Raw genomic sequence first — 26787 nt, 5'->3', positions numbered from 1 at the left:
GCCTGGCGACCTGCGGTCTGTCATTTTTGAACACCCCTTGGCTTCCCTCGATCCAAAATGTGTCTCTCTATCGAGCTGGTCGCTGTTCAGACGCCCTTGCTGCCTGCCTAAATCATCACACACCGAATCAACGGCTACAGAACTTCCAGCGCTCCCTCTCCAACACCACCCCTAACATCCCCCCACCGCACAACCCAAACCTGCCCCCTCTCCATCTCCAGCACTGTACTCACCCCTTCCTCACCCGCATCAACCCGCTCCTCATTCCCCCACCTCTCCCCCAGACACCTCACCACCACGACCTGCAACAGATCCGGCCCTTCCTGCATTCCGCCCTCACCCGTCCCACCATCATCCAACCTCCTCAACTTCTGCGGAAAGCCCGTGAGGAAACTCCCCTCATAGAACCCCTTCAGCAGCGCCTGATGCCCCCGCAGAAACTGCGCTTCCGTGCCACTCAGCAATCCACCAGCAGCAGCCCGGCCAGCTTCCCGGGCCACAACATCGTCCTTCCGATCCGCGTCCAGCACAGAGGTATAATACCCCGCAAACCGCGTAAGTTTCGACAACCGCTGCCTCAGCAAACTCCTGACCAGGAACTGCGTCCTGCTCAGGTCCGTCTGCAGGATACTCAGCACCAGATTCACATTCCCCACACCGCCATTGGAGCTCCCGTCGCCGACTCCCGCACCAGCAGCCAGGTCCTCGATGCGCGCGATCTGCGCCTGCACGCGCTCCATGACGCGGCCCAGGAGCTCGGTCGGGTAAGGCAGCAGGTCGGGCGCGCAGCGCTCGGAGGTCCAGGCGCGAGTGAGGAGCTGGTGGTCCGTGAAGGCGGTGTTGTCGTCGTAGTAGGGGGTTGAAGGGGTGGTGGGGTCGTAGCGGGCCGCTGGCACAGGGCGCGACACCGAGGCGAGGATGTCGGAGATGTCGACGTCCATGGTTTGATGTGTTGTGGTCGTTGGTGATTCGTAGCTTGGAAAGGACTGAGGGCCCTCCGGCGAGGGCACAGCAGTGGATGGAGATGATGCTGCTGCTGGGGAAGGTCTGGTGGGGGTGGTCTTGGCTTAAACGTACGTGGTGATGTGCCAATTATCGCGCATTAGGATGGAACGCTCGCGTATTCCGGGGGTTGAGGGGCAATCAAACAGTCTATCAGCGTCAGTGACGCGTGGAATAAAGCAATAGTCGCGTTCATAGGGCTTCGAACACAGGCGAGGTTGAGGACAGCGGCGCGGTGGGTCACCCTGAATTAAAAAGGCGGCAAATCAGATCAGGGTTAGGGCTTTGCCTCGTTGCCTTTTTCCAGAAGCGCTCATGGTGCACACCGACACAGCAAACAGTAGCGGAGAGATCAACTCATGCTTTTCAGTAGTTTTGCTATGTAGCGTCTGCCGTAGCGGGGGGTCAAGTCCGCTGAGAGCAATAATCAATGGGTATCAAATCCACCCACCTCAAACCCAGGCGCCGCGCTGTGCCCGCTCAAAACCCTTCGCCAGAGTATGCATGGTGTCATGTTCCCATCATTCATCTTTCTGCATCAGTCATCCATATGTCTCCCAGCCATGACTTCTCATCATTCGCCACAACCAGATTGAAATTGTCGCTTCAAGCAAGGTAGTTGTAGTAGGGCGGTCTAGACTCGTCCGGGCCGCGATCCAGATATTCTCGATCAATCAACGCCTCGATTTTCCGCTTGACCATACCGACGTCGGGCTGAAAGCGTTGTGAAAGCTGCTGAATGGTCTCAGTCATCAGAGCTTGATGGCTCAATTCTTTCCGGGCTTTCATTATTCGGACGATGGCTGCTTCGATAGCATGACCACGCTCATCGTCGATGCGCTTCTGCGTTTCTTTGCGCTCTTCCTGGTTCTCAAGCTTACTAGAGCCAACCATCACAGCAGCGATTTTGATCTTGACGAACTTGCTGGTGAAGCCAGAGTTGTAGTAGAACTTGTCAGTGTTCAAAAGCTCCTTACCAGCAGGCTCTTTCTTCAGAACGCGCCACTTCGGAACTTGACAAAGCGATGTGAGAGTCTTGACCACGTCGTTGTGTGGAATATTGGTCTCGGCTTCGATTTCTTCAAGAGAGAGACCTTGGCCATCGGGAACTTCATTGTAGAGCATGAGAATCACCATGGCGTAAGTTGGCACATTCAACTCGTATCTATTGATGCGTCCATCCGGTCCCTTGAAGGTTGCGCGCACGTCGGCATCTCCCAAATGCGGAGCCCAGGTCAACTTGCGTCCGGTATGCTTGCTAAGATAGAATTGCGTATATACCTGCTTAGTCTTTTCAACAGACGCAGGAAATTTGCAGTGTTGAGTCTTGTCTTGTCCATCTGTGGATTTGAACAAGGTCTCGAAAGGCCACTGGTTGCTGGTCAAGATACGAGCATCCATGTCAACCCGCTTGGAGTCGGTGGCGCCGAGCTCAGACACGTATTGCTTGTAATCTGAGCCCAGGCTGTCGGACAATTCCATGTCACGGATCATGCCTTCCAGCTTTTGAGTGATGTTGCTGCCAAGTTTGAGCTTCATTTTCGACAGCATCTGCCGCTCCATGTCTCGGCTGACAGATCTCTTCATCAGTAATCGCTTGGCCAAGTGCTTGCGGTAATAGGTCTCGAACTGATCGATGCTGGCAAGGTACTGCAACAGCAGAATACCCTTGTCAAGGACGGCATCGACCTCAGCTTCACTCTTGTCTTTGATACCACGCTTGAGATATTCATCGAGGAACAGGGATACATGCTCCGGACTTCTATCGTTAGCGGCTATAAAATCTTGGAATGCCTGTTCAAGTGCTTTCTCCATGGTGGCATCGTTCTTGAAGGCTCTCTCCAACAGATTGTCGTATTTGGTCTTGAGTTGCAGTATCTGCTCGACCCAATCAAGAGCCGCCTGGGTCTGCTGATTGACGCCTTTCTCGGGTTTGTCACCCGCTGATCTGTCAGCCACAGCCTTGGGTTGGGCTTTGGTTGTCAGGGTCACTTGTGCCATTTTGTTAATCTCGTTGCCGAGATCGATGACGCGCTTATGAACGGCCTCTTTAAGAGCTGTCTTCTTAGGATCAACTCGAGAAATGAGATCAAATACATTGGCGAGGTCTTGCATCTTGTCGTTATCCAGCATATTTCTTACACCGGTACCTTCCATGTTGATGACATCTTTGATGTGCGCTGAGATGAATTCTTTGTCGACCACGCTCTTGATCTTGGGCTCGGTGATGTTTGAAATAGTCTGCTGGCATCTCTCCTCTTCCTCTTTCAAGCGTTTGCGAGCCTGAGCGCAAAACGAACCGGCATCTGCATCGGCGAGGTATTGTTGGCCCTCCTTGAAGTAGAACTCTCGACTGGCTTCAAGAAACTTGGGTTCGAATGAGGTCAGATAGAGTTTGGTGGCCTCATCTTCCTGCACGTTCTCGTACAAGCCCTCTAGCATGTAGCAACAAGCTCGTACAAGTGATCGATCAATCACTTCGCCTTTTCGCTCCATAGAGATCATATCGAGGAGGACGTGTTCGAGTAGGGTCAACAGGTCTGAGTCCGTGTCGTCGCTGAATGGTGTTCTGAGCACCTCCCGACGGAAGAGGGCCATGGCTTGAGTGTAGATGGAGGGCACGCGGCCGTCTTGGCTTGAAACGCGGTCCATATACATGAGAACATCGGTGATCATATTCATGCACATGGACTGGTCCTGGTAGGCATCCTTCAAGGCACTCATGAAACGCTCGCCTGCAAGTCTGCGCTCGTTTGATTGTGCATCGCTCGACTGACCTGTAGCACCAACTAGAACGGTAGGCGTAACAAGATTGACGATTCTCTCTTTGACAGTGCCCTGGAGCCACGCTCGCTCGAACTCGGTGACTTTACTGTAGAGCTCCTCATGTTTCTTCCTCAGTACGAGCTTGTAAGCACTTCGGAATAGCTCTTCGAAAGATAGACGAGACGCATTCTTCTGGTGGATTTCGGTGAAAGCAGTAGACAGTGTATTCCAGGACGACTCGAAATCGGTCTCTTCTTTGCCGAGTGCCTTACGAGAAGTCGTGTTAGCGAGCCAGAGTTATGGGCGCGAGGGCGCGAGGATATATAAACGGAGTCAAGAATCAAAAGTATGGGATGAGAAACGAAGGACGAAGTTGTTGTCAAGTCTTGATGAAGCAACTTCTCCGAGGTAGACATTCAGACACAAGTGAACGGTCATGAACTTACTCTCTTCGGCGCGCGTATCTTACCCCCTCTACCTCTACCGGACAGCATCTTGACGAGTGTCGCGCCCACCCGCTACTCACTTGCTCTGTTGCCCCTCATCCACAAGAAGCGAACACCAGGAAAAGATGTCGCGGAGCAGGGGTTGTGAAAAGAGGCGTCTGTGAAACCAGACGGAAGTTGAAAGAGGTGAAATGAAGGATCGAATGCTTGAGTGGCTAGAAAAGAGTGTACAAGTGGTTCATGCATCAACTTGGGTGCGCGGCCGTTGCCTGCGCTTTCTCTGAGTCGGAGAAAAGTCCCTGCCAAGACCGACGTCACTGATGGTCTCGCCTCACGCTCCGCAGCCATCTTTTCTTTGAACAGTTTCAAACGCCGCACTCTTCCTTGTCCAACGCATTCCTCATCGGTCACAATGAAGCAGTCGTGTCATTCACTCCTTAGGGCCTTCCAGCCGCGACTCGGCGCGGCGAATCCTGCGCAATCCCAAGTGCTGGCTGCGCGGCGCTTTTATCAGTCGTCCTTAGTACCTCGAAGTCGCTGTCAGTCATCACCACTGCGCACGTCAGCCGCACATTACCTTCGGTCTCTACCATCGGTACGACACAAGTCAGACCTTGCGGTAGCAGGCGACCAGCCCGAACCTGCGAAAGATTTACAACCGGCGTACCAACTCACATTTACTTGCAGACCCTGCGGCAGGCGGTCTGCCCATCGTGTTACGAAGCAAGGCTATCACCATGGTACGACACTGATCACCTGTCCCAAGTGCAAAAATCGTCACTTAATTTCGGATCATTTAAAAATATTCAGCGATCAGCCAACGACGCTGGAGGACATCATGAAGAAGAAACTTCCAGACGGCAAACCGCTCTCGGATTTACTGAAGAAAGGAAAGCTCGGCATTCGACAAGGCGCCATCGTCGGCAACGAAGGCGAGGAAGACCTGGAGTTCTGGGAAGATGGCTCCGAAACTGTCCACGAAAAGGCGCCTTGAGTGGTTCTCTACCAGCTACACTACCTAATTGCCCCCACCAAAAGCTTCGAGGTTCAGGACCTTCCGGGCACAATGAACGTCATATCTGTAGCACGGAAAGTCCTGCCCGCCTGACGAAACGTATCTCTGGGCACACGCAGCGACGGACGGAGGACGGAGTACGCTTCGGTAACAGCTATTCGATGGCTTCACGAATATCCTCGCGGACAGCCAGCATCACGGACGAATCCCAGGCTCACCTCTTCAAGCGGCGTCTCTCATCCCTCAAGTCGCCAGACATCGGTCTCATGTCCAATGACTATCGAACCCATCTGTCGCAACTCTACTGTACAATACCTGTAGCAACAACCTTCTATATAATATACAACTTCATCTAGCACGATTTTGCAAGTGTTCTGGAGCACTCTATGATACGTCTGTCATTCCGTGACTTTCATCAGGTGTGATCACGGGGGTCCGTCTTGGCGGTTGCCTGATTCAGGCGACTTAAAGTCCTGCAAAGGCTGACTGTTCACAGAGACTGGTCCAACTCATCCTCGAGGAGGACTTCATCTCACAGGGAAAGTGGTCGACTAATTTGTCTGCAATCAATAGTCCCCCCATGTGTGAAGACATTGGCCTAAATACTTAGAAGAGAAGCTGACCCGCTCCAACATAAATGCCAGAAATTCCCAACGCCAGCCCGCATTCGTTGTCTTGTAGCGTGACTCGGCTGCACTCGTTCCTTTCTATCCAGATACTTGGCGTCGCTTACCAACGTTGACCGACTATGGCAGGATTGTATTTCCGCTTTTCGCAATACCCTGCATGAGGAGAATTACGCCATTCGTGGGGCGCGACTAGTTTTCTGTGGGGAAGACCATTTCCAGCGTTTGAGGTCGACCGGTTTCAACAGCAGCAGCTTTGACAATCTTGAGAGTTCACGATTGCCGTAGATGCTGTGCAGATGCGATGGCGAACAACCTCCTCGCCACATTCCTCGCTGCCGCCCAGGCAAGCTCCTCGGTTCTCCTGGTTGCCGTATACGGCATCCTGGCCGGGGAGCTCAATATCCTCGACGCGCCTGCCACCAAGAAAATCAGCGCGCTTTGCGTGCGCATGGCTCTACCTGCTTTGCTGGTGACTAGACTTGGTGGCGAGCTTGAACAGGACACGTGGATGAGATATATACCAGTGTTCGCTTGGGCCTTGTTCTACAATGTCCTGTCTCTATGTCTTGGCATGTCAGCTGTCAAGCTATTCAAGCTTCCGAGATGGCTGCCGGTCACTATCGCATTCAACAACACTACAAGCCTGCCGCTGCTCTTGACACGAGCTCTGGAGTCTACTGGCGTTTTCGAAAGGCTTCTGGTTGGAGACGATACCAGCGCTGCAGCCATCACCCGAGCTCAGTCGTATTTTCTTGTCAACTCGATGGTCGGCAACTGCCTGACTTTCGCGATCGGTCCACGGCTGATGCGCCCACCGGAGCCTTCTACTACGGGTGTGGTGAGACGAAAGAGTCACTCGGACTCCGATAGCGAGGATGGGTCGCCCCTGAGAGAAAGCTCCAGGGAACGCGCATCCACAGAACGCGCATCGCTTCTACCAGGATCCGGGCACCAACTTGAAGCCGAAAGCACTAATCAACCACCCAGAATGACGAAAGAGAAGGTGTTGCGTCACCTCCGCGATTTCTTTAACGAGCCCACAATCGGAGCCATCATTGGACTCATTCTCGGCGTCACGCCCAGCCTTCACCGAAGCTTCTTCGCGTCGACCTCTGAGGGAGGTCTATTCACTGCCTGGCTAACAGCCTCACTCGTCAGCCTCGGGCAGTCCTTCGTGCCCCTGCAAGTCATCGTCGTTGGCTTCACACTCTCCGCCTCTTTCCACCAAGGACACTTCTCCCGGAACCAACAACACCGACAAGGCTTCCTCAAACGGTTCGGACCGACACTAGTAGTTCTTCTTATAAGGTTCGCCATCTGGCCGCTCGTCTCCCTGGTCTCAATCTACTTGCTCGCCACTTACACCAACATCCTCTCTCAGGATCCGGTCCTCTGGTTCACAATGATTCTGATGCCAGCCGGACCCCCAGCCATGAAACTGATCGCCATGGCAAATGTGGGAGATGCCGAAGAATCTGCCAAGATCAGCGTGGCTCGTATATTGGCCATCGCCTACATCTGTGTGCCTTTACTGAGCTTCAGCGTTGTGGGCGCCTTGAATGCTGTTGAGAAAGCCATGAGAGTGACTGGACGGACATCCTGACGGCGCAGGAAATTTGTCACAGAATGCCCCCCGTGCGCACCATAGCCTGCGTGCTAGATGCTAGCATAGCCTTCAATCCGCTGATCATACGGCAGTCAGCCTGCCCTTTCGCGCCTTTTCTCCACGAAAGTGTCGCTATTATGGTCGAAAGGCACTGATTGATTCATGAGGATGCCGATGACATGCAGGAACACAACCTTCTTAGCTACGCAAGTCGAATGGGAGGAAAGAACCAGTGGCCAGATCTCATCAGCATACATGGAGGGCGGCAAGCACAAATCAATCACACGGTTACTGTTCTTGGTCATTTCCAAGCTATGATCTAACGAGCCCCTGAATGCTATGCGTCCGATCCTGTAACCGTTGATCTCTCTGGCTGTTGGCGATCCCCATTCGTCCATGGTAGTCCTAATGCTACAAGTATGAAGCCCATAAGTCCGATCACATTCAAACAGAAAAGTATCCCGGACCCCGCCGCGTTGTTAAGGGGCTGGAGTTGCGAAACAGGTCCCACGATGCCGTCGATGCAGCACGCAACGGCTAGTATACCCTTCGGTATCGCAAGTAATGCCAACAATGCCAGCGGCCATTGTCTGCATCGACGTTGAACACGTTTCGACTTAGCATGCCTAGCAACCAGTTCAAAGGCGAGCGTTGTCAATGCGACGAGGATTCCCAAAAGCCCCAGGCAAGCGTCCACAGAATCGTTCCAGATAAAGCTGCTGACACTCTGCGGCGGTCCCTGGGACGAGCTAGGCAGCGCCTTTGGTCGGCCCATCGCCCATGCCATCAGCGTCGCTGCTCCAACTGACAAAAGTGCGTATGTGATACCCGTAGGAGGCAGGCTATCTTGTCCGGGTTCGAATGGCCGAAGACTGAAGAGACGAAAAGCTCCGCGCAACTGTTTGGGATTGTAGTCGGACTGTAATTGAGCGACGAACTGACAACCTGCATTCCCGAACGTGAAGGAGAATACCAGTGCCATAAGGGCCCCATTGCGGATGTACCACGTAGACTTCGCCTCGCTGAGCCAGTCACATATGGATACGACGAAAAGAGAAGGAAGGAAGGAAGGAAGGAAAGAAGGAAGGAAAGAAGGGAACAGGAAGAATCTCGATATTGCCTGTGGGAGGTTCCCTGTAAGACAACATGGCGGGTGCCGACAGTTTTGACGGGGAAGTTCTCGTGGAAACATCACTTCCCAGTGAGCCTCAGCTAAATTACTGGGAATATATCACAGACCAGTCCATTCAAGGACTGCATCAATGGTCTTCCTGTAATGTAAGCTACAGTGAAAGATGCCTTCAGCTTGAGTCTCTGACTCGCAATGTCTAAGAGCAGACGCTTACTTTACGCTCCAAAGTGCATCCCCCTGTAAATGAAGTTGTCCCTGTGTCGTTCAAGCAAGCTGTGACATGATTTTCTCCAAACGGCCTGACTCAGCTAACGCTTAATATAACCCGAGTCTTTTCTGAAGGTGTCGACTGAGTACACTATGTACATCACCTTTTCACAAGACCTCGCTCCACACACAGAATGAAAGAACCACGAAAACCGACATCAAAGTGTGATATGGTCACGGCTTGGGTTCGCATTTTCGTGAGTTCAAAACGTTCTTGAAAGCCTGAGCGACGATTTCAGCAAGTTCTGCCGCTTCTGTATCGTTGATGATGAATGGCGGGCAGATCAGGATAGCGTCGACTACTGGCGAGCAAAGGTACACAGCGGCGCCCAACCGGAACGCCTCCACGCTTACGTCTTTCGCGATCGGTCCACCACAGGATGTCGCCGCTTCACCAAAGTCGACTGTTCGAAACAGCCCGCAGCCACGTATGCTACCACCGGAATCCTTGAACGACTCGGGCAGACGACTGTGCAGTTCTCGGACGAGTTGCTCTCCCATCCTATCACATTTCTGTATCAATTCGTCGCGCTTCATGATTCTCTGTACTGCCAGTGCTGAAGCGCAGCTCATCGGATGGTCTTGAAACGTGTGGCCACTCACGAAGGCATTCGAACCCCTTGAGTGCAGCTCGAAGAGTCTTTGTACCTTGGTCCCGATCAGGACGGCAGCTAAGGGGAGATAGCCAGCACCAAGCCCCTTGCCAACTGGCTGGAGATCTGGCGCGACGAACCCATAACGTTGCCATGCATGGTATGAGCCTGTCCGACCCATGCCACACATCACCTCGTCGAATATCGTCAGAATTCCCTGCCGCTTACACACTTCCGATAATTTTTTGAGGTAATTCGAAGTAGGCTCGGGGGACCCTAGTGTGGCACCGCCAACCGTCTCGATGATGACGGCTGCGACAGTCCTTCCACCAAGCTCTGCTATCTTATCTCCAGCTCCGTGATCAGGAAATCTTCGTATTCGGCTTCCGACCGCCCTTGGCCGTCCTTCTGGTAGAAGCATCGGCTGACGTGGCGAAACCGGGTCGACAGCATCGGATGGAAAGCCGCTCTTCTCGCAGGGTTGTTGCCCGCTGCTAGCGCACCGAGTGTGTTGCCATGATATGCGTTCATCCTACCAATAAAATGGACGCGCTCCGGCTCGCCATTGAAGATGTGGTATTGCCGTGCAAGCTTCAACGCGGACTCAACTGCCTCGGACCCCGACGACAAGAACAGAGCATTAGAGAATGCACTGTCGCTGCTGTCAATCAGAACTCTGGCAAGGTCCTCTGCCGGATCCGACGTGAAGAAGGACGAGTGGGCGAAAGCGAGATTTCGCGCCTGTTCACAGATCGCCTCTACGACTTCCGCATTCCCATGCCCGATGGATGAGACAGCGGCGCCAGAGCTCCCGTCGATGATCTTCCGACCGTCATCCGTCCCGAGATAGACACCTTGTCCAGCCACTGCCGTTGGGTAGGCTTTCTCGAGAGACCGATGAAATACAGCTGTCGATTGAGCCATTCTCTGTGTACGGCTAGACGATCTGACGAGCAGCACCAATATCGATGGACCCTCATGTCCTTGGAGTCTGGCTGATACATATAGAAGCATACTAACGCCAGGCAAGTGAGCCCCACTCTTCCACATGTGCCTGCAAGAGCCCGACTTTCCGCCCTGTCGCACCATTCGGCGAAGTGGCCCGCTAACAATCGCCGAGAGTCAATCGCCCATACGGAGACCTCCTCGTGGCTTACACGACTTGTGAGACGTCAAAATATACCGCACAAGATCAAGATAATGTCATGAACATCCGCTCTCGTATACTCATGTTATTTCCTACGCTAGGAATGAGCCATGAGTCTCAGCCAAAACAGCTTGATACTCCGGCTGGAAAGACATGTACGTATTCTCTGGGGTATAGTCATACTTCTTCGAATACGCTGCTTCAGCCTCGGGAATATAACGTTTGGCAAGACCGTTCGCTGCCGCTGCCTCAACCGCCAGTTGACGGTGACAGGCTCGTTCAAGTGCAATGAAGAATCCCGCCGCTTCTCCGACATTCGCTCCACATGTGAGAATGCTGTCTCCGGTATCAGTAGAAAGGATTGAGTACATCGTCGGACTGCCACTTACCCATGATTCTGCAGGATGATATTCTTGTTCTTCGGGCCCAGCGCTTTTGCAAGATTCATGCCCTCCTCTTTCGCAAGCACGGTGCCTCCGAAACCCTCGTACACTGACAGATCATTATAGAAATAACACATGTCTAATGGGTCAGTATCAAGTCGGGAGCTCGTGATGACATTTTCATACCTTGGAAAAGCATCTCTACTGGCTTGCCAAAAGCGGACCAGGCGACACCCGAAGGTGAGTGCAAATGAACCGCTACATTGATGTCCGGCCGCATCTGATGCAACACGGAGTGAATGATGAAGCCAGCATGGCTGACAGTGTGAGATGTCTCTTGCTGGACTTGGCCTTCCTCGTCCACCAGGACGAGGTCAGAGACCTTGATCAAGCTGAAATGAACGGCATAAGGATCTGAGCAAGCTGATTAGTATCATGGCCGTGATGCCCTGTCGTAATGCGCTTACTTATCCAGAATAGATGTGGGTTCACAGGATCCTCTCCCGTTAACACGTCTCTTTGTCGTTTTGATCATAGTACTCACCACGAAGGCTCATATGTCCGGCCACCCCATCCGCGAATCCCAATTTGGCGAAGACACGGAATGCTGCTGCCATTTGCTGTTTCTGCCATTCCCGTTCTTCTTCCTTTGTCTCGAAAACTGGGACCTTTCTGGCCTTGGGAAGCTTATATGTTGAAGGTGCTGCTGAATCTATAGCAGTCTGTGGGGAGGTCGAGTCGAGGGCCAGCGAACCCTGCGCCTCTGCCACTGTCTGTGTTACTGTTGCCATACTGTGTTATGATCACTTCGCTAGACGCCTGGTATCTCAGTGGCATTGCAACTTCTCTGCCGTTGTGCCGACTAAGTTCAACTTGCTCCGGGAACAATGGATTGCTTAGAGATAGGCTCCCCGGAAAGCTGAGGACTAGCTCAGCGCACGAGTCAGCATCCACCCGTGGCGAGTGTGTATTTGAGTGGATCAAGTTCGGAGCGAGTATGGCACTAAGGTGTTGAAGCCAATCGCTGCAAGCATCCGCTTCACCGGACTTCTCCATCCTGGATAAGGGTTCAGGCAGCATTGCTGCACGGCATCAAACTATCAGCACACCCTGTGACAGCTCCACAAGGCGTACGGCAGCCCACACTGATTGCCACTCTGCGGTGGTGCATGTTTTCCGAACCAGCGTGCTTATTACGCCGATTAATGTGAAAGCGTGGGCAGAAACTGCAGCAAGGGCTCGAGAGTTACAGTTCGCCTCAGATGGAAGATTCGGCCTCGCACAGTGGGCCGCTGATGTGAGTGATACTTGAAGAGCAAGCAGAGCTCTACCTACTCGCCCGGCAAAGTGGAAGAAAGCCACAATGATGTTGTCAAGGAATCAGCCACCGGCGCTTGTCGCTCCAAAAACTGCAGCGGTCACGGCACCTGCGAAGCCAAAGGACACGGCAGCCTTGAGATGTCTGCTTTTGGCCCAGTGGTTGTATTCAATAGTATGGCAATTCCGATGCAACGCTTTACTATTCTTTCGCAGGTTGCTGCTGATCGCCCAAGGGCCTCATGCGTCTTCCAAACCACCGACGAAGCCCCAGTCTTCCAAAACAATCAGCGAAGGTAAGCATGCGGCAAATTTGATGAACTCAGGCACTGACCATTGGCTTTCACAACAGATACGCCTGATTGGACAGAGTTTGACTTCAGTAATGTAGAGCCTATCGCGTCGGACTTCGACTGGACGAAGACCAGGGAGCCTCCCTATCGACCATGGCACGATGGCCCTCACCATGTTACCATGGGTTTGTCACTGAGCCATAAGCGTCAGACCGACTCCTTAGCTGACTACATCAGGCATAAAACGCACATGCTTCAACGACTGGTGTGAGATTGATGAGACATACCGCGCTCGTTACGACTACAAGACACAACTTTATCGGGATCACCCAGAGGACACCGTTTGCTATGCCGCCGGGAGTGACGAGCCCTGCTTCGAAGCCCTATATGCTCTTGCCGAGTATCTGCCGCGTCGCTACCCGAAAATGTTCCTGAAGACAGCTCAAGGGATTCAAAACCTTGTCACAGGCGATAACTGGGACTTACGGGAAGGGGCAGATACCTGGAGTACCTACCACCCATTACAAATCATGGGCCTGCTCAGCACAGAAGACTGGTTCGTGCTTCAGAAAAGCGGTACGGATGTTGATTCCACGACCACACCAACTTCGGCACAGCTGGGCAATACCTACAGGCTGACCGCCGGCGCTAACTGTTTTCCCGCCGGCTGGAAGTTGCGTGAGCGCATCGGCCACACAATATCAGAACTACATCATAACAAAGTGCCTTACTACGCCGAGCGACTAGCGCTGTCGATGCACCGCTTCTTCAACAGGCTGCGGGTGGACCAGCCGCATATGCGTTTCAACTATGCAATTGACATCTCCGGCGAGCTGTTTCATATCAACTCACACCACAACCTAGATGTCTCGACACTCGAACACCCTGTCCGACTGGACGACCTGCACCTACGAGTCGAGCGGCAGGTTCTGCAACGGTTGCCCCAAACCAAGGCCATTGCATTTAGCATTCGGACCTACATCACGCCTATCACCGAGGTGACCAAGGACAAGGACGTGGCTAGAGCTTTGAGGACGAACACAAGGAGCTACAAGCCCGAAGTTGCGGTGTATAAGAACAAGTCCTTGTGGGAAAAGGTTCTGGAGGAGCATTTGGACCAGGTGCTTGGGCCTAGTGAGGAGTATTAGAAGCAATGCATTGCACGACAAGATACCCATATGGCATCTCGCCACCGGTGGTCAAGCAGAATTCATAGACTCATCATTAGCAAGCTAAGTAAGCATGATGTACATCTTCATCTCCTGCATTACCTTCCGCCAATCAACCCTACTCAACTCCACATACTGCGCCTTCTTCTCCGGGCGCCCCCATGTCTGCCGGTCAACCCTTCGCCAGACCTCCATCGCCAACTCCTTCGCCTTTGCAATGTTCCCTATCCCATGCCTCTTAGCCCTTACAAACCATATCAGCGCCCGATGCCTCAACGGCGTATGCACCGCCTCCACCGCCGCAACGAAAGCCGGCCACAGCGTGTTCGCCACAATCGCATCCCCAGACAGAACATCGATGTTCTCCAGATGGTCCAGTGCCTTCGTGACGAGCTCTTGCCCGCTCCAGCGGCCTGTGGTACTAACCGTAGTGTCGGCCTCCGCATGGTCGCCAAGCATAGCATCCACCGACGACCCACCGTCGCAAAGGGCTCTACGAAAGAACAGCGCCACGCTGTAGTGGAACGCCCACACATGATTCTCCTTGATCTCCTCGTTGACGTAGTCCGAGATGCCTTCCTGCGCGAGCAGGTTTGAGGCGCCTTCGCCGGCCAGTGCATTCGGATCGTCGAAGACGTCAAAGATCTCTGATTCGAGCTGCCGGAGCACGCTGTGCATGTGGTCCGGCCATTGCCAGTCAGGGATCTGTTCCTGACGTGCTTCACGGAGACTCGAGAGTTCGATGGTCTTGTTGAGACATTGCAGCGTCTTGCGTGCGACACCGAAGGAGACGTCTAGTGTATACTGGCCTCCTGGGCCTGGGATGCGTGACGCGGACGTGGGAGATCTGGGGGCGATGTCGTCTGGATGCTGCAAGGCGTCACCTGGTCGACTGGTTGCGGATAATGACCAGCAGTCTGCGGCGACGTCAATTGAGGATGAGGGCGGCTTCCAGCCAGATGTGTGTGCTACGATCTCCAGACAGCGGTAGATCTGGAGCAGTGTTAAGCGCATAGGCTCCGCCACCCACCACTCTGGCCCCCCCGTGATGTTTATGATCTGCTTGCCGAGAAGAAGGCTTTCGTAGCCTTTCCCGTGTTGGCCGCCGCTGAAGATCTAGTAGTAGATGTTAATGTGGTGTTCTTGGACTCATGGTTGGGTTATCAGCGTACCTCAATCGTGGTCATAGTCACTACAGCAGCGAGGAGAGCTTTCCTATCAACTTCGTCCTCCGGTCCAGCCCTCTTTCTGCCGAAATCTCCAGAATAGCTTTTCAGTATCGACGAGGCTCTCTCGGCGAAATGGACCGCCTGATCTCGATATCCCTTGGCATTCGACGTCGCAAGCTCAGCTTTGTTGAAGGCTGCTACGGCAAGTATCGCCATCAGCAGAGACTCCTTCGCATCTCCAGAGGGACTTTGCAGCGCCAGAGGCAGGCACACGCAAAGGTACGGATTCTGACGGGGCGACGATGTGGGCATCATCAGCCGGGATACGTGAGTCCTGTAGTGATGAAGGAGTTCCTCCACGATTCGTGGATCGTTGCCTCGAGCAGGGGGGGATGCCACTGCTGTGTCTCTGGGAACGATGGCCGGTGGAACATTGTGGGCTTGTAAGAAGGGCAAACGCTGTTGCTGAGTGTCTGTTGGGCTACACGGGACTGGAGCCGTCGAGAGTAGATCAGATCTCCCACGCAAATCAGCGCTGAACTCATAACGCGTCGTGGAAATGTTATCAGCATCGAACAAGTCGAGGGCTTCATCCCAGTAGTCTGTAGGCAACGGCGCCTGGAGGAGGCTGACTGGTGTCCATGCCCGGTTGCTGTCAGCTGGATAGGTCTGTCTAGATATTGCTCCTTGTGTGTGGGTCACTGCCGGTAGCTGCGAGATTGGTAGCTCTTCGATAACATTTTGATCTGACTCAAGTCCGCCAGGATGGTTCAATTCGAGGTCAGAACTGACCAGGTCGTTAAAAGATCCGCTGTCGAAGTTGGCATAGACGAGTTGAGTCGGCCCGCCACCATCTGGTAAACTGAGGTCCTGTGTGTCCGGGTATCCTTTGCAGTAGTATTCGCGCGACCTGTCACAATTCAGACATGTGGGATAGCGTCTAGGACCACCATCAGCAGCGCCTGACACGAGTCAAGGGTGAATCTACAAGTCGCACTTAATTTTCCGAGTCCGGCATGTTAAACAGCCCTGGACACGGTCAGACGAGATCAATCGGAATCGCATGGAAGCCTACCGTGTATGTTCTTCCACCACGACGTCTTTTGCGTTGCAGCTCTATCGCCGCCATCGAGCGGGCACGGGTTCAGCTCATCGGTGAATGCTGCTAGCCCGACGTAGGCAACGCAACGGGTTGTTAAGAAGCACACTTTGTCGATCGATACCTGTCACCCCCGGAAACTCATCACAGGCCCCCGATGGCAGGTCGTCGACGTTGGGGTGCCGAGGAGGAGAACCCCGACTCCCGGCCTCAGCCCTGGACCCCGCTCGGTTTTGTGCCTATGCTCTCCTGCAGCCAGTATGCCGCCCCCGCCCGTCAGATAAGACTTAGGCGCCACGACTCGGTGAAAATCGAAGCGCGGGCTCAGATTCCGTGGTGAGCGTGGGTCCAACGCCCTGTTACAACCTAATTGGAAGCTGGTCTCGGGGCGAGTCGCGTCTCAGTCGAGCACGACGAAAACAAGGATAGAAATGGAGGACGCTCGCATCACGTTTGCTATGGGACGTAAGTCTCATACAGTTTATGATAGTCATGGCTTTCTCATCCAGCAGCTCCCTCGGTAGCTTCAACGCTCTGCCCCTGAGCAATGAGCCTTTCGTACGAACACTTCACAGTCCGGCTCGCGAATCGAGAATGCTAACAATCCTGCCTAGACAACATATGGGCCGAACACGAGCGAGCGAGAGTTGCTGAAGCAAGCATTGAAAGATGTAGAAGCCGGTGCCCCTTATGAAGTGTTCCCTAACGTGAACGGCTGCGATGTAGGCGCTCGTCATGCCACCACTTGGCGACATGGCCGACTGACCACCACAGGAAACTGGCGACCTATCGGAGACGCAGTGCAGCCCCTTCAAGCACAGCCTCGTCCTCGCCAAGTACTCGCATGGTACGCCAGAGCTCGTATCGAAGGCCATCAAAGGAGCTCTCGAGGCGAAGAAGTCATGGTGCCGAACTTCACTTCACGATCGTGCGGCGATCTGCTATCGCGCAGTAGGCCTGCTGCGAGGACCGTACCGTTATCGCATGCTGGCCGCGACCATGCTCGGACAGGGCAAGAATGCCTATCAAGCAGACATTGATTGCTACGCTGAGGTGTGTATCGGAGCGATTTTTTCAACCACTACACTCGCTAACGATGTGCAGTCCATCGATTTCCTGCAAACATTCCCAGCTCTGGCGGAGCAGCTGTACAAGAATCAGCCACCCTTCAACGCTCCCAATGTCTGGAAGTAAGTGCATCTAGTCTACAGGTCGAAGCAGCACCTAATCAGATGCCACCAGTCGAACAGAGGCGAGGCCGTTGGATGGGTTCGTCTATGCCGTCACGCCTTTCAACTTCACTGCTCTCGCTGTCAACTTGGTCATGGCACCCATCATCATGGGTAATGTGGTGATCTGGAAGCCAAGTCCTGGGGCCATCTATTCCAACTACCTCTTCCAGCAGATTATGATAGAGGCTGGTCTGCCGCCCGGTGTTCTACAGTTTCTTCCGGGTGATGCTGAGCTCGTTACCGACGTCGTCTTAAGCAGTCGAGAGCTGGGAGGCTTGCACTTCACGGGTAGCACAGCGGTGTTTCGGTCTTTATCCTCAAAGATAGGCGCTAACATGAGCTTCTGGAGATCTTATCCTCGGGTCGTGGGCGAGACAGGTACCCAACGAAAGTGCCACTTATCACGTACAAGACTGATACTATCCAGGTGGCAAGAACTTTCATCTCCTACACCCCACGGCAGATGTCAAGAACGCGGCTCTCAAGAGTGTCCGAGCAGCGTTCGAGTACCAGGGCCAGAAGTGTAGTGCGCTTTCTCGCATCTACGTGCCTGAGAGCCTTGCGAAAGAATTCAAGGACATCGTGGCAAAGGAGGCTGATGCCATCAAGATGGGCTCCGCTTTCACAGATTTCATGGGCCCCGTCATCAGCCGGTCGGCTTTCAACAGGGTCTCTCAGTACATCAAAGAGGCAAAGTCCGACTCAGTTGTCAATATCCTTGCTGGGGGCACATTCGACGACTCAGAAGGATTCTTCATCCGACCAACCGTCATTGAGACTACGGATCCCAAGTCGAAATACATGAGCGAAGAGATCTTCGGACCGTTTGTCTGCATCTACGTCTATAAGGACGAAGATTATGGCAGCGGACTGTTCGACCTCATCGAATCGACCACCGACTATGCCTTGACTGGTGCAGTTTTCGCAAAGAACCGAGCGGCGATCATCGAAGCCACAGAGGGGCTGCGCTTCGCTGCTGGTAACTTCTACATCAAGTGAGCACTATACCCTCGTCCATTTGGATCAGCTATTAACGGATCGCAGTGATCAGTGTACTGGGGCTATGCCGGGCCAGCAGCCCTTCGGGGGGTCACGGGCGAGCGGCACGAATGACAAAGCTGGAACAGCAGGTCTTCTTACGAGATTCATGTCGCAAAGGACGATTAAGGAGAACTTCAGCAGCATCAACAACATCCTGTATTCATCAAATTTAGAATAAAAGCGGCCAGTTGAGGGGAAGGGTAATCACGTGCTCACTGATCAAGCTGCTCAATGCAGTCTTCATACTATGGTAAAGCCCGTGAGCCCGCAGAATCAGTTCGATTTGACTACCAGTCTGGGTTTCTGAGTTAGTGTGGAAGCATCAAGGGTCGATGGAATCCTCATGACAGAGGCTGACGTGATATGAGGAAGAGCTGCACTAAGACCATGGATATACCCATGCGAACAGCCTTTGTGAGGTCTCTGACAGGCAGTGTCCAAGGCCTGGTCATTATATAATGAACGCCTTTGAAGCTGAGACTTATACGGGATGTCAGTCAGTGTTGAATGAGTTCTGTCAAGCACTGGTGAAGTAGAGTTTGGTGATTGCATGTGCTATCAAAGTATTTGTTCGACATCCTACAGCCGACTTTCCCTGGTATCGACATACTGGGTCGCGCCAATGCGCTTGAAGTAATCCTCCATAACAGCCTCAGTCTCGAATTTCTGGCCCCCCAGACGCTCCTCGGTGATGATGTACGACTCCGGAAACCACGAGAACACGTCCTCTCCAAGTATGATCTTACCGAGAGCATCGCCACATAGCAAGCCGTTGGTCATGCCGTACGTGTTCCAGCCGCCAGCGATCCACTCGCCGTTGCCCTGTCGCAAAGTTACACTCGCCGGCAGTCGGCCGATGAACGGCAATTGATCACCTGTGTAGCACATGATACCCGTCCAGATACCCCGGACTTCGCCCGGGCCTGTGACCCAGTTCTTCGAAAATAGCTTCGGAAGGACTCCACGCAGGTTCTTCTCGGCGTGGACATCAATGCAGGAGTCGTCCGCCGAGATGAAGCCGTCGATGCTGTCTCGATCGCCGCCGATCCAGAGATGGCCGGTCTCTTTGCTCTGGAAGCAGTAGTATCTGCCGGTCTCGACGTCGCCAACAGCCGGATTGTGCTCAGGCGTAAAGTAGAAGGACCAGGACTGCTGGCTGCTGAGGTCTGGGAACTGAGAACCGGGCGACTGGACGGACATGGTCCCTCGTCGGGGGTACATCTTACCGCGTAGTCCCGGGATCAGGTGACCTGCGTGGCCATTGGTGCAATGGACGACGTTCGCGGCCTTGACTGTTCCTCTTGGGGTTTCCAGCCTGTAGGGGTAGTCTTCGTCTGAGGTATGAGAGATCGAGACGATCGGCGTGTTGGAATCTATGCTGAGCCGTGTCGGGAACTTTTCCATCAAGGACTTGAAAGTGCCAGTCACAAGTCGATAAGGTGCACAGACACCTGCTGGAAACCTAAGACCACCGTATGCGCCGTTGATATTGTAGACCTGGATACGTCAGCGTTGCGCCAAATGGGGTCCCGATCAAGACCTTACCGATGCTGTGTCCTCTTTAGAAACCAACTCATAAGCACCCTTCTCCTCAGGAATCTCTGCCTCGAACAGTTTCACTGCTTCGACAGTCTCGTTCCAGGACTCTTCGTCAAAGTAAGCGAAGAATTTCTCAGTCCGTGTCTTCTGGGTCGCGGCCAAGAACTCGGGACCCTGGCTCTCTGCCAACGAATGCATCTCGTGAAGCCCGCGGACTGTCAGACGCATGACTTTGTTTGCCTGCTCGACGCCAAACTCCTCGGCCATGAAGGTATGGCGTGTTGGCGGAAGACGAGTAAGTTGGCCGCCATTTCTGCCGGTAGCACCACTGCACAAGCCACGGGCTTCGAAAACGCCGACAGTCTTATTGCCTGAGCGCGAGTTGGTCAATAGACTCCTAGTGACACCGCAAGACGCGACGCCGGATCCAATGATAGCGAAGTCAACCTTCTCTGGCAATCGTGGGCTTTGAATGCTACCGATGTCCTGAGCGATTGGGAGCTGCCATAGCGATTCGGTAGGCTTTGCACGGGGCAGTTGAGGGTCGCTAGTCAGCTGCTTGCGGATAGTACTTTTGATCTTGTCTCTCGTAGCTGCTCCAATTCTGGGTCTGGTAGCTTCGTTGACCATGATGAAGTCGGTCTCTGGGATATCGTCGATTGGGTTGTAAGTGCTTGCCAAGAAGTGGATTCTCTCGGTACTTCTGAGATGTTTTGGTTTGGTTGCTCTCTCTCTTCCCAACCTGTGCACACAGTCGAACACGGCACCAACGACCATAGATAACGGTATCCTCCAAGCTCATTGCCGCCCTGCCACAATACTGATATGTATGCCCCACATTCAACACGGTCCCTGACTCGGCGATAAGTTCCCGTTTGAGCCCGTCACGGATCGGGTGGTGTCTAATGTAGGGTTAAGGACGAAGCTCGGCCTGGCGAGCACTAAGCCATGCATTGCGGGTACATGGCGCGCTTTTCGGGTTCAACCCGCCATCTGATTGCTTGCACGGATGGGCTGCATCTCGTTACTGTATCTAGATTTCTCCTATCTTTCTGGATCGCTCTACTGCCCTGGATGCCCAGTCTCGACTATGCGCAATATCATGGGCATCTCCTTATCTTGAAAGATCGACTCTAATCAAGATCTGTCCTGTAGCCATTACCCCAAGGCATTCATGCTCGCCCCGGAAGGTGTAGGCCCAGGCTTTGATAACATGGGCCTGTGGCGATATATGACTGTGGGCAAGGTATCGAGGCCAGGACTTCGGCTTCATTGATTAGGCAGGCATCCGAGCTTTAAGAAACAGCCAGCCGTCCATGGTAAACTCTTCATTCGCAACCTCCAAACGCAATCATGTCAGGAATCGAAAGCAAGTGCAACCCGGTGCAGACAGGTGTTGAAGTCATCGCCATCGACCAGGGCTCTGACATACAGAAGCCCGATCTCCTGGACGATGATGCAGAGCGAGCGCAAGCATTGGCTCACTTCGAAAGCGGTACGTCAGCGGAACGACGCCTTGTTCGCAAACTCGACTTCATTCTTCTGCCCACACTCTGGGTCATGTACGTTTTAGCGTATATTGATCGTGGCAATGTGGTATGTATATCATATTCCAGCCTCAAACATGTCTGACTATGTAGGCGAACGCAAATGCTGCTGGCCTGAGTGAGGACCTCGATCTGAGTGATGGCGGTAAGGGCGCAGAAGACCTGGCTTGTGCTCTCGCTGATGCACACAGACTATAGTCTGATCATCAGCATTTTTTTCATTGGCTATACTTTGTTTGAGGTCCCATCAAACTTGGTTCTCGCGAAAATGCGGCCTTCTGTTTACCTGAACACCATCATGGCTGTGTGGGGTGTCTGTGTTGCAGCCATGTCCCAATGCAAGACCCGAGAGCACCTTCTGATCGGTCGCTTTTTCCTTGGCTGTATCGAAGCTGGTTTATTTCCAGGAGCATTGTACCTATTGACTTGTTGGTACACTAAGCGCGAGATTGGTGAGTCAGACGTCGGGACCATGCGGTGCCGTTACTCATGATGGCAGGCAAACGCTTTGCGCTCTTCTACACATCCGGCTGCGTCTCCCCTGCGCTCGGAGGCATCATGGCCGGCGCCATCATCTCCGGACTTGACGGCAGACTCGGCATGCCAGGATGGTAAGCTCGCTAATCTCAGCTTGGGGCTCTTCTCACATGCAGCAGGCGCTGGCTATTCCTAATCGAAGGAATTCTCACAGTGGCGTTCGCCGGCATTTTCCTCTTCGTCCTGATCGACTATCCTATCAACACCAAACGATTCTTCAGCGCCGAGGAGCGTGAACTCGCTCATGTCCGCATCTTGCATGACCGCCAGACCGGCGTGTCACAGAACAAGAAGAAGCTCACTGCGCTCCAATCGGTCTGGGTAGTTCTCGCGGATCCTCGCTCGTGGGCCTTTTTGGTCCTCTACATCATGAACTCTACCTCTACCTCGATCAGCTACTTCGTCCCTGTCACGCTGCGCACGATGGGCTATACTTCTGTCACGGCTCAGTGGATGACTGTTCCAATCTGGATCTCCGGCGCCATCATCATGGTCATTATCTCAACATCGTCCGACTACTTCCGCGACCGCCGCTGGCACACCGCCGGCGCCTTGATGATGGCTTTCATCTGCAGTGTTGTCTGTCTGACCACAGCTGCCGGCATCGTCCGCTATGCCATGCTCTGCTTCTACATTGGTGGCCTATACACCGCCATCACACAGATTCTGAATGGTAAGTCCTGCGGAAGCTCGCGTCGGGCTGACTGGAGGTTCTCCCGAGGACTCTCTCCAGTTGTTCATAAGCCCTTTCTCCCACCGTAGATGATGAATGTTTGCTGACTGGTTATATAGTAAGTTCATCCTTTGTTTGGTGTCTTGGAAGCATTTAGCCCGAGGCCCGAACCCAGATCACCACTCGAGTGATGATCTATGCTCTCTTGGAGCTCTGACGGAGCTAACATTTCAATGCCCTTCCCCCAAGCCGAGTGATACCACTTCTCGCAGAGCTAACAAGAACAGTGGACCAGCGAGGAGATGGCACTGCCCGACCAGAAGCGCTCAGTGGCCCTAGCGTTCATCAATTCCTGGGGCAATCTGAGTATCATCTGGGGCTCGCGACTGTGGCCTAGTGCACAAAGCCCCGGCTACAAGCTTGGCTTCTCCACGGTAGCTGCCATGACCGGCTTCGGAACAATTATGGCAATTCTCATGCCCTTGGGCTTCCGCATGCTACCAAAGACACCGATGACGCGCGTGGAAAGGGAGCTGTTGGCTGAGGATGGAGTGGAGGACATTTCGCCCGCGCGCCCGACGGCATAGATTGAGTCAAGAAGGGCTAATGGACAAATCGGATACTCTGGGACGTATCTCCTCGAGAGTATGTTTATCAATATTCAGACAGAATACGGGGATTCGATGATGTGGCCGTGGCCAGTGTCTTCCACACCCATTGAAACAATGTGTAGACCCTCCTCTAGGTCTAGAAGCCGTTCTATTCGAGCCTCGGTCTAAATTCTACACCCAATGCAGAAGACAATGATAGTGAGCCCTCAATGCTGCTTCAACCCTAGGGCGCTGTTGCCGGATCTTGAATGAGGTCTCGAGTAGATCAACGCCGTCCGTAAACCTCCGGAATGCCTTGCTGCCTCCGTCTCTCCTTCTCTCGCTCTCGGTCCCTCTCCGCAGCGGTCATGCCCCGTCTCTCCGACGCATATGCTGGATTTGATCGTGGGGCCTCTGTCTCCCGTGTGCTCTCACCGCGCTCGAGAAGTCCACCTCCTTGCTTCATGCCGATCATATCGAGCTTGCGGTCATCCTCGCCACCATCGTGTCTGAACAGCTTGAGCATATCCTGTAGCGATAACTTCATCGCACCGCCCTTCTGGCCTTCGATGGTCGCCTTGGCAAGCTCACGCTTCTTGTCCTGTAACTCGACAATCCTTGCCTCCACAGTGTCCTTGACTGTCATTTTGTAGACGACAACATCTTGAGTCTGGTTCAAGCGGTGGACACGATCGATGGCCTGCTCCTCAACGAAGGGGTTCCAGAAAGGCTCAAGAATGACCACCCGGCTAGCTGCTGTCAGGTTTAAACCCAGACTGCCGGCGCGAAGGGAGCACAGGAGTACTCGCGTCTTCGGATTACTGCGTAATGACTCCAGAGAGGCTTCGCGCATATCGTTCCGCATAGCACCATCATAACGGACGTAACGAATGTTCTGTGCGTCAAGGAAAGGCTCGATGAGGTCGAGCATGGAGGTGAAGAACGAGAAGACGATGTACTTGTGCTTGGACGAGTCTGCCAGAAGGACTTTGAGTAGGTGACGGATCTTTGTGGACGCGACTAAGTCGTTGTGTGGTTCGTCTTCGGATTCGGAGGTTCCATAGATCTCATCATCCTCCGATTCTTCGTCAGAATCCTTGCCAGGTTCAGAGTCGGGCGCAGTCTTGATGGCTGAGGCATCCCTGGAATCCGCATCTTCGTCATCGCTATCGATAATGACGCGCTGGGCCTGTCGGCGCTTCTCGCGCAGGGGCTTGGCCATAGAAGCCTTTCTGTGCTTCTTCTTGGCAGACTTCTTATCCTTGAAATCCTTTACCGTGAACATGTCGTCGTTAAGATCAGCCTCGCAGTCGGTACACCGAATATTGCCTGCGCTGGCCTCTGTAGGGGTGAGCTCGATCTGACACATGTCGCACAACTTAGTCTCTACACTCAGTCCACCAAGCATACCGGCGATGGCGTCCATATCATCTTCTCCATTCTTCTTTCGGGAAGGAGTTTGACTGCCGGAAGCGTTTAGCGCATCTTTCTCTTGACTTAAATCACTTCCAGTGAGTCTTGGATGGTTGCAAGCCTGTCGAAGTCTCATTAGCAACACCAAAGCACTCGCGTAGCTCATCTTGTTGCCAGCCATCATCATCTCTAAGCGTTTATCGGTCCTGGATTCCAATTTGGCGTAGAAGGCTCGTTCTTCGGGAGAGAAGTCGGCCTCGATGTTTTCGACAGTTCTCTGAACAATCTTGAAGCTCTCCTTCCCTTTGCCGTCGACCTTCTTGCCCGTGGTCAAGCCGCCGTCCTGTTTCAGGACATCCTTGGTGCGTCGCTTCATGAACGCCTGAAGGACGGCCCGCAGTCTCTTAATTGCGAGGCCACCTCGACCGCCATTCATGGGCTTCGTGATCTGTTCTCGCCAGACGTTCAGGTCATCGAGTGGACTTATGCGCAAGAAGTGAATCAAGCTCTGCAACTCATCGAGGTTGTTCTGCATCGGTGTGCCTGTCAAGCACCAACGATACTCGGCATCTAGAGCGCAAGCAGCTTTGGTAGCTTTGGCATTACGGTTCTTGATCGAGTGTGCCTCATCAAGGATGATGCGGTACCATTTCAGACCAAAGCATCCAGACTTGATCTCACCACCTGAGTCGGCATGCTCACTGGTCAGGGTCTGATAAGTAGTGATGACTATGTCGTATTTCTTCAAGTCCTTGGAGCTCTTCGCGCGCTTGGGACCGTGATGGACACAAACCTTTAGTGCGTGATCGTCCTCGACGCGGTTCTTGAGTTCGCCTTCCCACTGTTTGATGAGAGCAAGCGGCGCAACGATAAGAGTGCCTTTGTCTAGACCAGGAGTGAGCTTTCGCTTTGGGTTTGCTTCTAGCTCTTCGGCTGTTGGCTTCTTGTTCGTGAGGATTAATGCAATGGACTGGATCGTTTTGCCCAAGCCCATATCGTCAGCCAATATGCCACCTTTAGGAAAAATTCCTCGAGTCTTCTTTGTACCGAGTTCCTTGTTTCGCATCCATTCCACACCATCAATCTGGTGTGGGAGTAGTTTAACCTTGAGACCTTCAATTGAGCCATCTTCTTCAGCATCCTCGTCTTCCTGTTCCTGATCGTCGAGCTTCACGTTCTCCGTCTTGCTGGCCAAATTGTTCAAATCTTGTTCTTTCTTCTTCTTCTTCTTGCTCCTCCTCGTGCGTGGTCTGTCCTCGTCGTCCTCGAATGCGCCCTCAAGAAGAGCCTTGATGTTCTCATTTGCTTTGGCAGAGTCCATATAGGTGAACGGGTCGGAAGAGGAAAATTCTTGATGGAATGCATTGGCAGACTCGGCGCCGTGGCTAAGTGCAGTCAGATCGACAAAGTTGTGAGCCGGGGCTGGACGAAAGTAGGGGTTTGTATTGACATTGGTCGACAACTTCTGGGGTGGCGCAACAGGTTGCGGGCGCCATGAGGGGCCGTCAGATGGCTTGGGAATGATGAAGACATCATCACTGCGATCCGGTCTGCTAAGACTGGAATAGCTGGCTCCCGGTTTTGAAGAAACCTGCTGTTGCGATGGATCACCATTCTTTCTATCGACGTAGTCGTGCACTTTCTGCTCCACTTTGTTCTTAAGCTGGTGGAAAGGATTCGAGCTCATCTGAGGTTTGTGGTAATCTGGTCTGTTATTCTTGATGAAGAGATGGTTGTAGCTGTCCTTGTTACTAGCAGCGGCCGGCGCTCGCTGCGCGGAAACGTTGGACTGAGTGGATTTGATGTGCGGGGAGGCCGTTGAGCCCAGGGCGGTCGGTTTACCGAATTGTGGTGGATCTTTGCTGTCATCAGGCTGACGAGCAGCATTGACCACGGATGGGGACAGTGGCACCCTCGCCGCCTCCTGCTCCCGAACCATCGCGATTGGTGAATAGGTGACGATGTGTTCCAAATCTCATGCGAGTCCTTTCAGGGACCAATCTGTATGATTTGGGGATCGCTCTTGCCTTGAAGACGGCGCTTGTGGCTCAGTCGTAGTGGACTGTCTCGACGCGAGGTATCTGTCCCAAAGCGCAAATATGTCAGAGCGATGGTAGGAGGACTGTAGCTGACAACCGCTTCGCCTCTCGTTACGCAAAAGATCGTAAGAGTCGGTTGTGGT

The 26787-nt window shown here is 53.3% G+C and overlaps 13 protein-coding genes across 13 annotated transcripts; 5 read left to right on the top strand and 8 right to left on the bottom strand.

Annotated features, from left to right (window-relative positions):
* Window positions 1-134: 134 nt before the first annotated feature.
* On the bottom strand, window positions 135-941 carry HMPREF1541_05761 (uncharacterized protein; the record flags this gene model as incomplete). The annotated part of the gene is made up of 1 exon (XM_008720098.1): window positions 135-941. One exon carries the CDS (start codon window positions 939-941, stop codon window positions 135-137), a length of 807 nt encoding a protein of 268 aa, XP_008718320.1.
* Window positions 942-1608: 667 nt separating this feature from the next.
* HMPREF1541_05760 (uncharacterized protein) lies at window positions 1609-4262 on the bottom strand (the record flags this gene model as incomplete). The annotated part of the gene is made up of 2 exons (XM_008720097.1): window positions 1609-4035; window positions 4215-4262. 2 exons carry the CDS (start codon window positions 4260-4262, stop codon window positions 1609-1611), a joined length of 2475 nt encoding a protein of 824 aa, XP_008718319.1.
* A 790-nt stretch (window positions 4263-5052) lies between these two features.
* Window positions 5053-5208, top strand: HMPREF1541_05759 (uncharacterized protein; the record flags this gene model as incomplete). Its single annotated transcript, XM_008720096.1, has 1 exon — window positions 5053-5208. The coding sequence occupies one exon, from the start codon at window positions 5053-5055 to the stop codon at window positions 5206-5208; it is 156 nt and encodes a 51-aa protein (XP_008718318.1).
* A 951-nt stretch (window positions 5209-6159) lies between these two features.
* HMPREF1541_05758 (uncharacterized protein) lies at window positions 6160-7461 on the top strand (the record flags this gene model as incomplete). Its single annotated transcript, XM_008720095.1, has 1 exon — window positions 6160-7461. One exon carries the CDS (start codon window positions 6160-6162, stop codon window positions 7459-7461), a length of 1302 nt encoding a protein of 433 aa, XP_008718317.1.
* A 1576-nt stretch (window positions 7462-9037) lies between these two features.
* HMPREF1541_05757 (uncharacterized protein) lies at window positions 9038-9400 on the bottom strand (the record flags this gene model as incomplete). Its single annotated transcript, XM_008720094.1, has 1 exon — window positions 9038-9400. One exon carries the CDS (start codon window positions 9398-9400, stop codon window positions 9038-9040), a length of 363 nt encoding a protein of 120 aa, XP_008718316.1.
* Window positions 9401-9795: 395 nt separating this feature from the next.
* HMPREF1541_05756 (uncharacterized protein) lies at window positions 9796-10380 on the bottom strand (the record flags this gene model as incomplete). Its single annotated transcript, XM_008720093.1, has 1 exon — window positions 9796-10380. The coding sequence occupies one exon, from the start codon at window positions 10378-10380 to the stop codon at window positions 9796-9798; it is 585 nt and encodes a 194-aa protein (XP_008718315.1).
* Window positions 10381-10695: 315 nt separating this feature from the next.
* HMPREF1541_05755 (uncharacterized protein) lies at window positions 10696-11777 on the bottom strand (the record flags this gene model as incomplete). Its single annotated transcript, XM_008720092.1, has 5 exons — window positions 10696-10939; window positions 10993-11125; window positions 11173-11400; window positions 11454-11486; window positions 11531-11777. The coding sequence occupies 5 exons, from the start codon at window positions 11775-11777 to the stop codon at window positions 10696-10698; spliced, it is 885 nt and encodes a 294-aa protein (XP_008718314.1).
* A 1000-nt stretch (window positions 11778-12777) lies between these two features.
* On the top strand, window positions 12778-13744 carry HMPREF1541_05754 (uncharacterized protein; the record flags this gene model as incomplete). The annotated part of the gene is made up of 2 exons (XM_008720091.1): window positions 12778-12802; window positions 12834-13744. 2 exons carry the CDS (start codon window positions 12778-12780, stop codon window positions 13742-13744), a joined length of 936 nt encoding a protein of 311 aa, XP_008718313.1.
* An 84-nt stretch (window positions 13745-13828) lies between these two features.
* HMPREF1541_05753 (uncharacterized protein) lies at window positions 13829-15246 on the bottom strand (the record flags this gene model as incomplete). Its single annotated transcript, XM_008720090.1, has 2 exons — window positions 13829-14881; window positions 14938-15246. 2 exons carry the CDS (start codon window positions 15244-15246, stop codon window positions 13829-13831), a joined length of 1362 nt encoding a protein of 453 aa, XP_008718312.1.
* Window positions 15247-16525: 1279 nt separating this feature from the next.
* HMPREF1541_05752 (1-pyrroline-5-carboxylate dehydrogenase) lies at window positions 16526-18484 on the top strand (the record flags this gene model as incomplete). The annotated part of the gene is made up of 7 exons (XM_008720089.1): window positions 16526-16591; window positions 16648-16755; window positions 16808-17086; window positions 17138-17223; window positions 17276-17643; window positions 17693-18260; window positions 18310-18484. The coding sequence occupies 7 exons, from the start codon at window positions 16526-16528 to the stop codon at window positions 18482-18484; spliced, it is 1650 nt and encodes a 549-aa protein (XP_008718311.1).
* Window positions 18485-18885: 401 nt separating this feature from the next.
* HMPREF1541_05751 (uncharacterized protein) lies at window positions 18886-20475 on the bottom strand (the record flags this gene model as incomplete). The annotated part of the gene is made up of 2 exons (XM_008720088.1): window positions 18886-19803; window positions 19852-20475. 2 exons carry the CDS (start codon window positions 20473-20475, stop codon window positions 18886-18888), a joined length of 1542 nt encoding a protein of 513 aa, XP_008718310.1.
* A 723-nt stretch (window positions 20476-21198) lies between these two features.
* Window positions 21199-23189, top strand: HMPREF1541_05750 (uncharacterized protein; the record flags this gene model as incomplete). Its single annotated transcript, XM_008720087.1, has 6 exons — window positions 21199-21441; window positions 21486-21537; window positions 21584-21844; window positions 21892-22003; window positions 22049-22602; window positions 22885-23189. The coding sequence occupies 6 exons, from the start codon at window positions 21199-21201 to the stop codon at window positions 23187-23189; spliced, it is 1527 nt and encodes a 508-aa protein (XP_008718309.1).
* Window positions 23190-23478: 289 nt separating this feature from the next.
* HMPREF1541_05749 (uncharacterized protein) lies at window positions 23479-26544 on the bottom strand (the record flags this gene model as incomplete). The annotated part of the gene is made up of 1 exon (XM_008720086.1): window positions 23479-26544. One exon carries the CDS (start codon window positions 26542-26544, stop codon window positions 23479-23481), a length of 3066 nt encoding a protein of 1021 aa, XP_008718308.1.
* Between the last annotated feature and the right edge of the window lie 243 nt (window positions 26545-26787).

This window comes from Cyphellophora europaea, assembly GCF_000365145.1.
Source record: "Cyphellophora europaea CBS 101466 unplaced genomic scaffold supercont1.5, whole genome shotgun sequence".
Classification (NCBI taxonomy): Eukaryota; Fungi; Ascomycota; class Eurotiomycetes; order Chaetothyriales; family Cyphellophoraceae; genus Cyphellophora; species Cyphellophora europaea.
The sequence above is the reverse complement of the archived record's forward strand: the minus strand, read 5'-3'. Positions and strand labels throughout refer to the sequence as shown.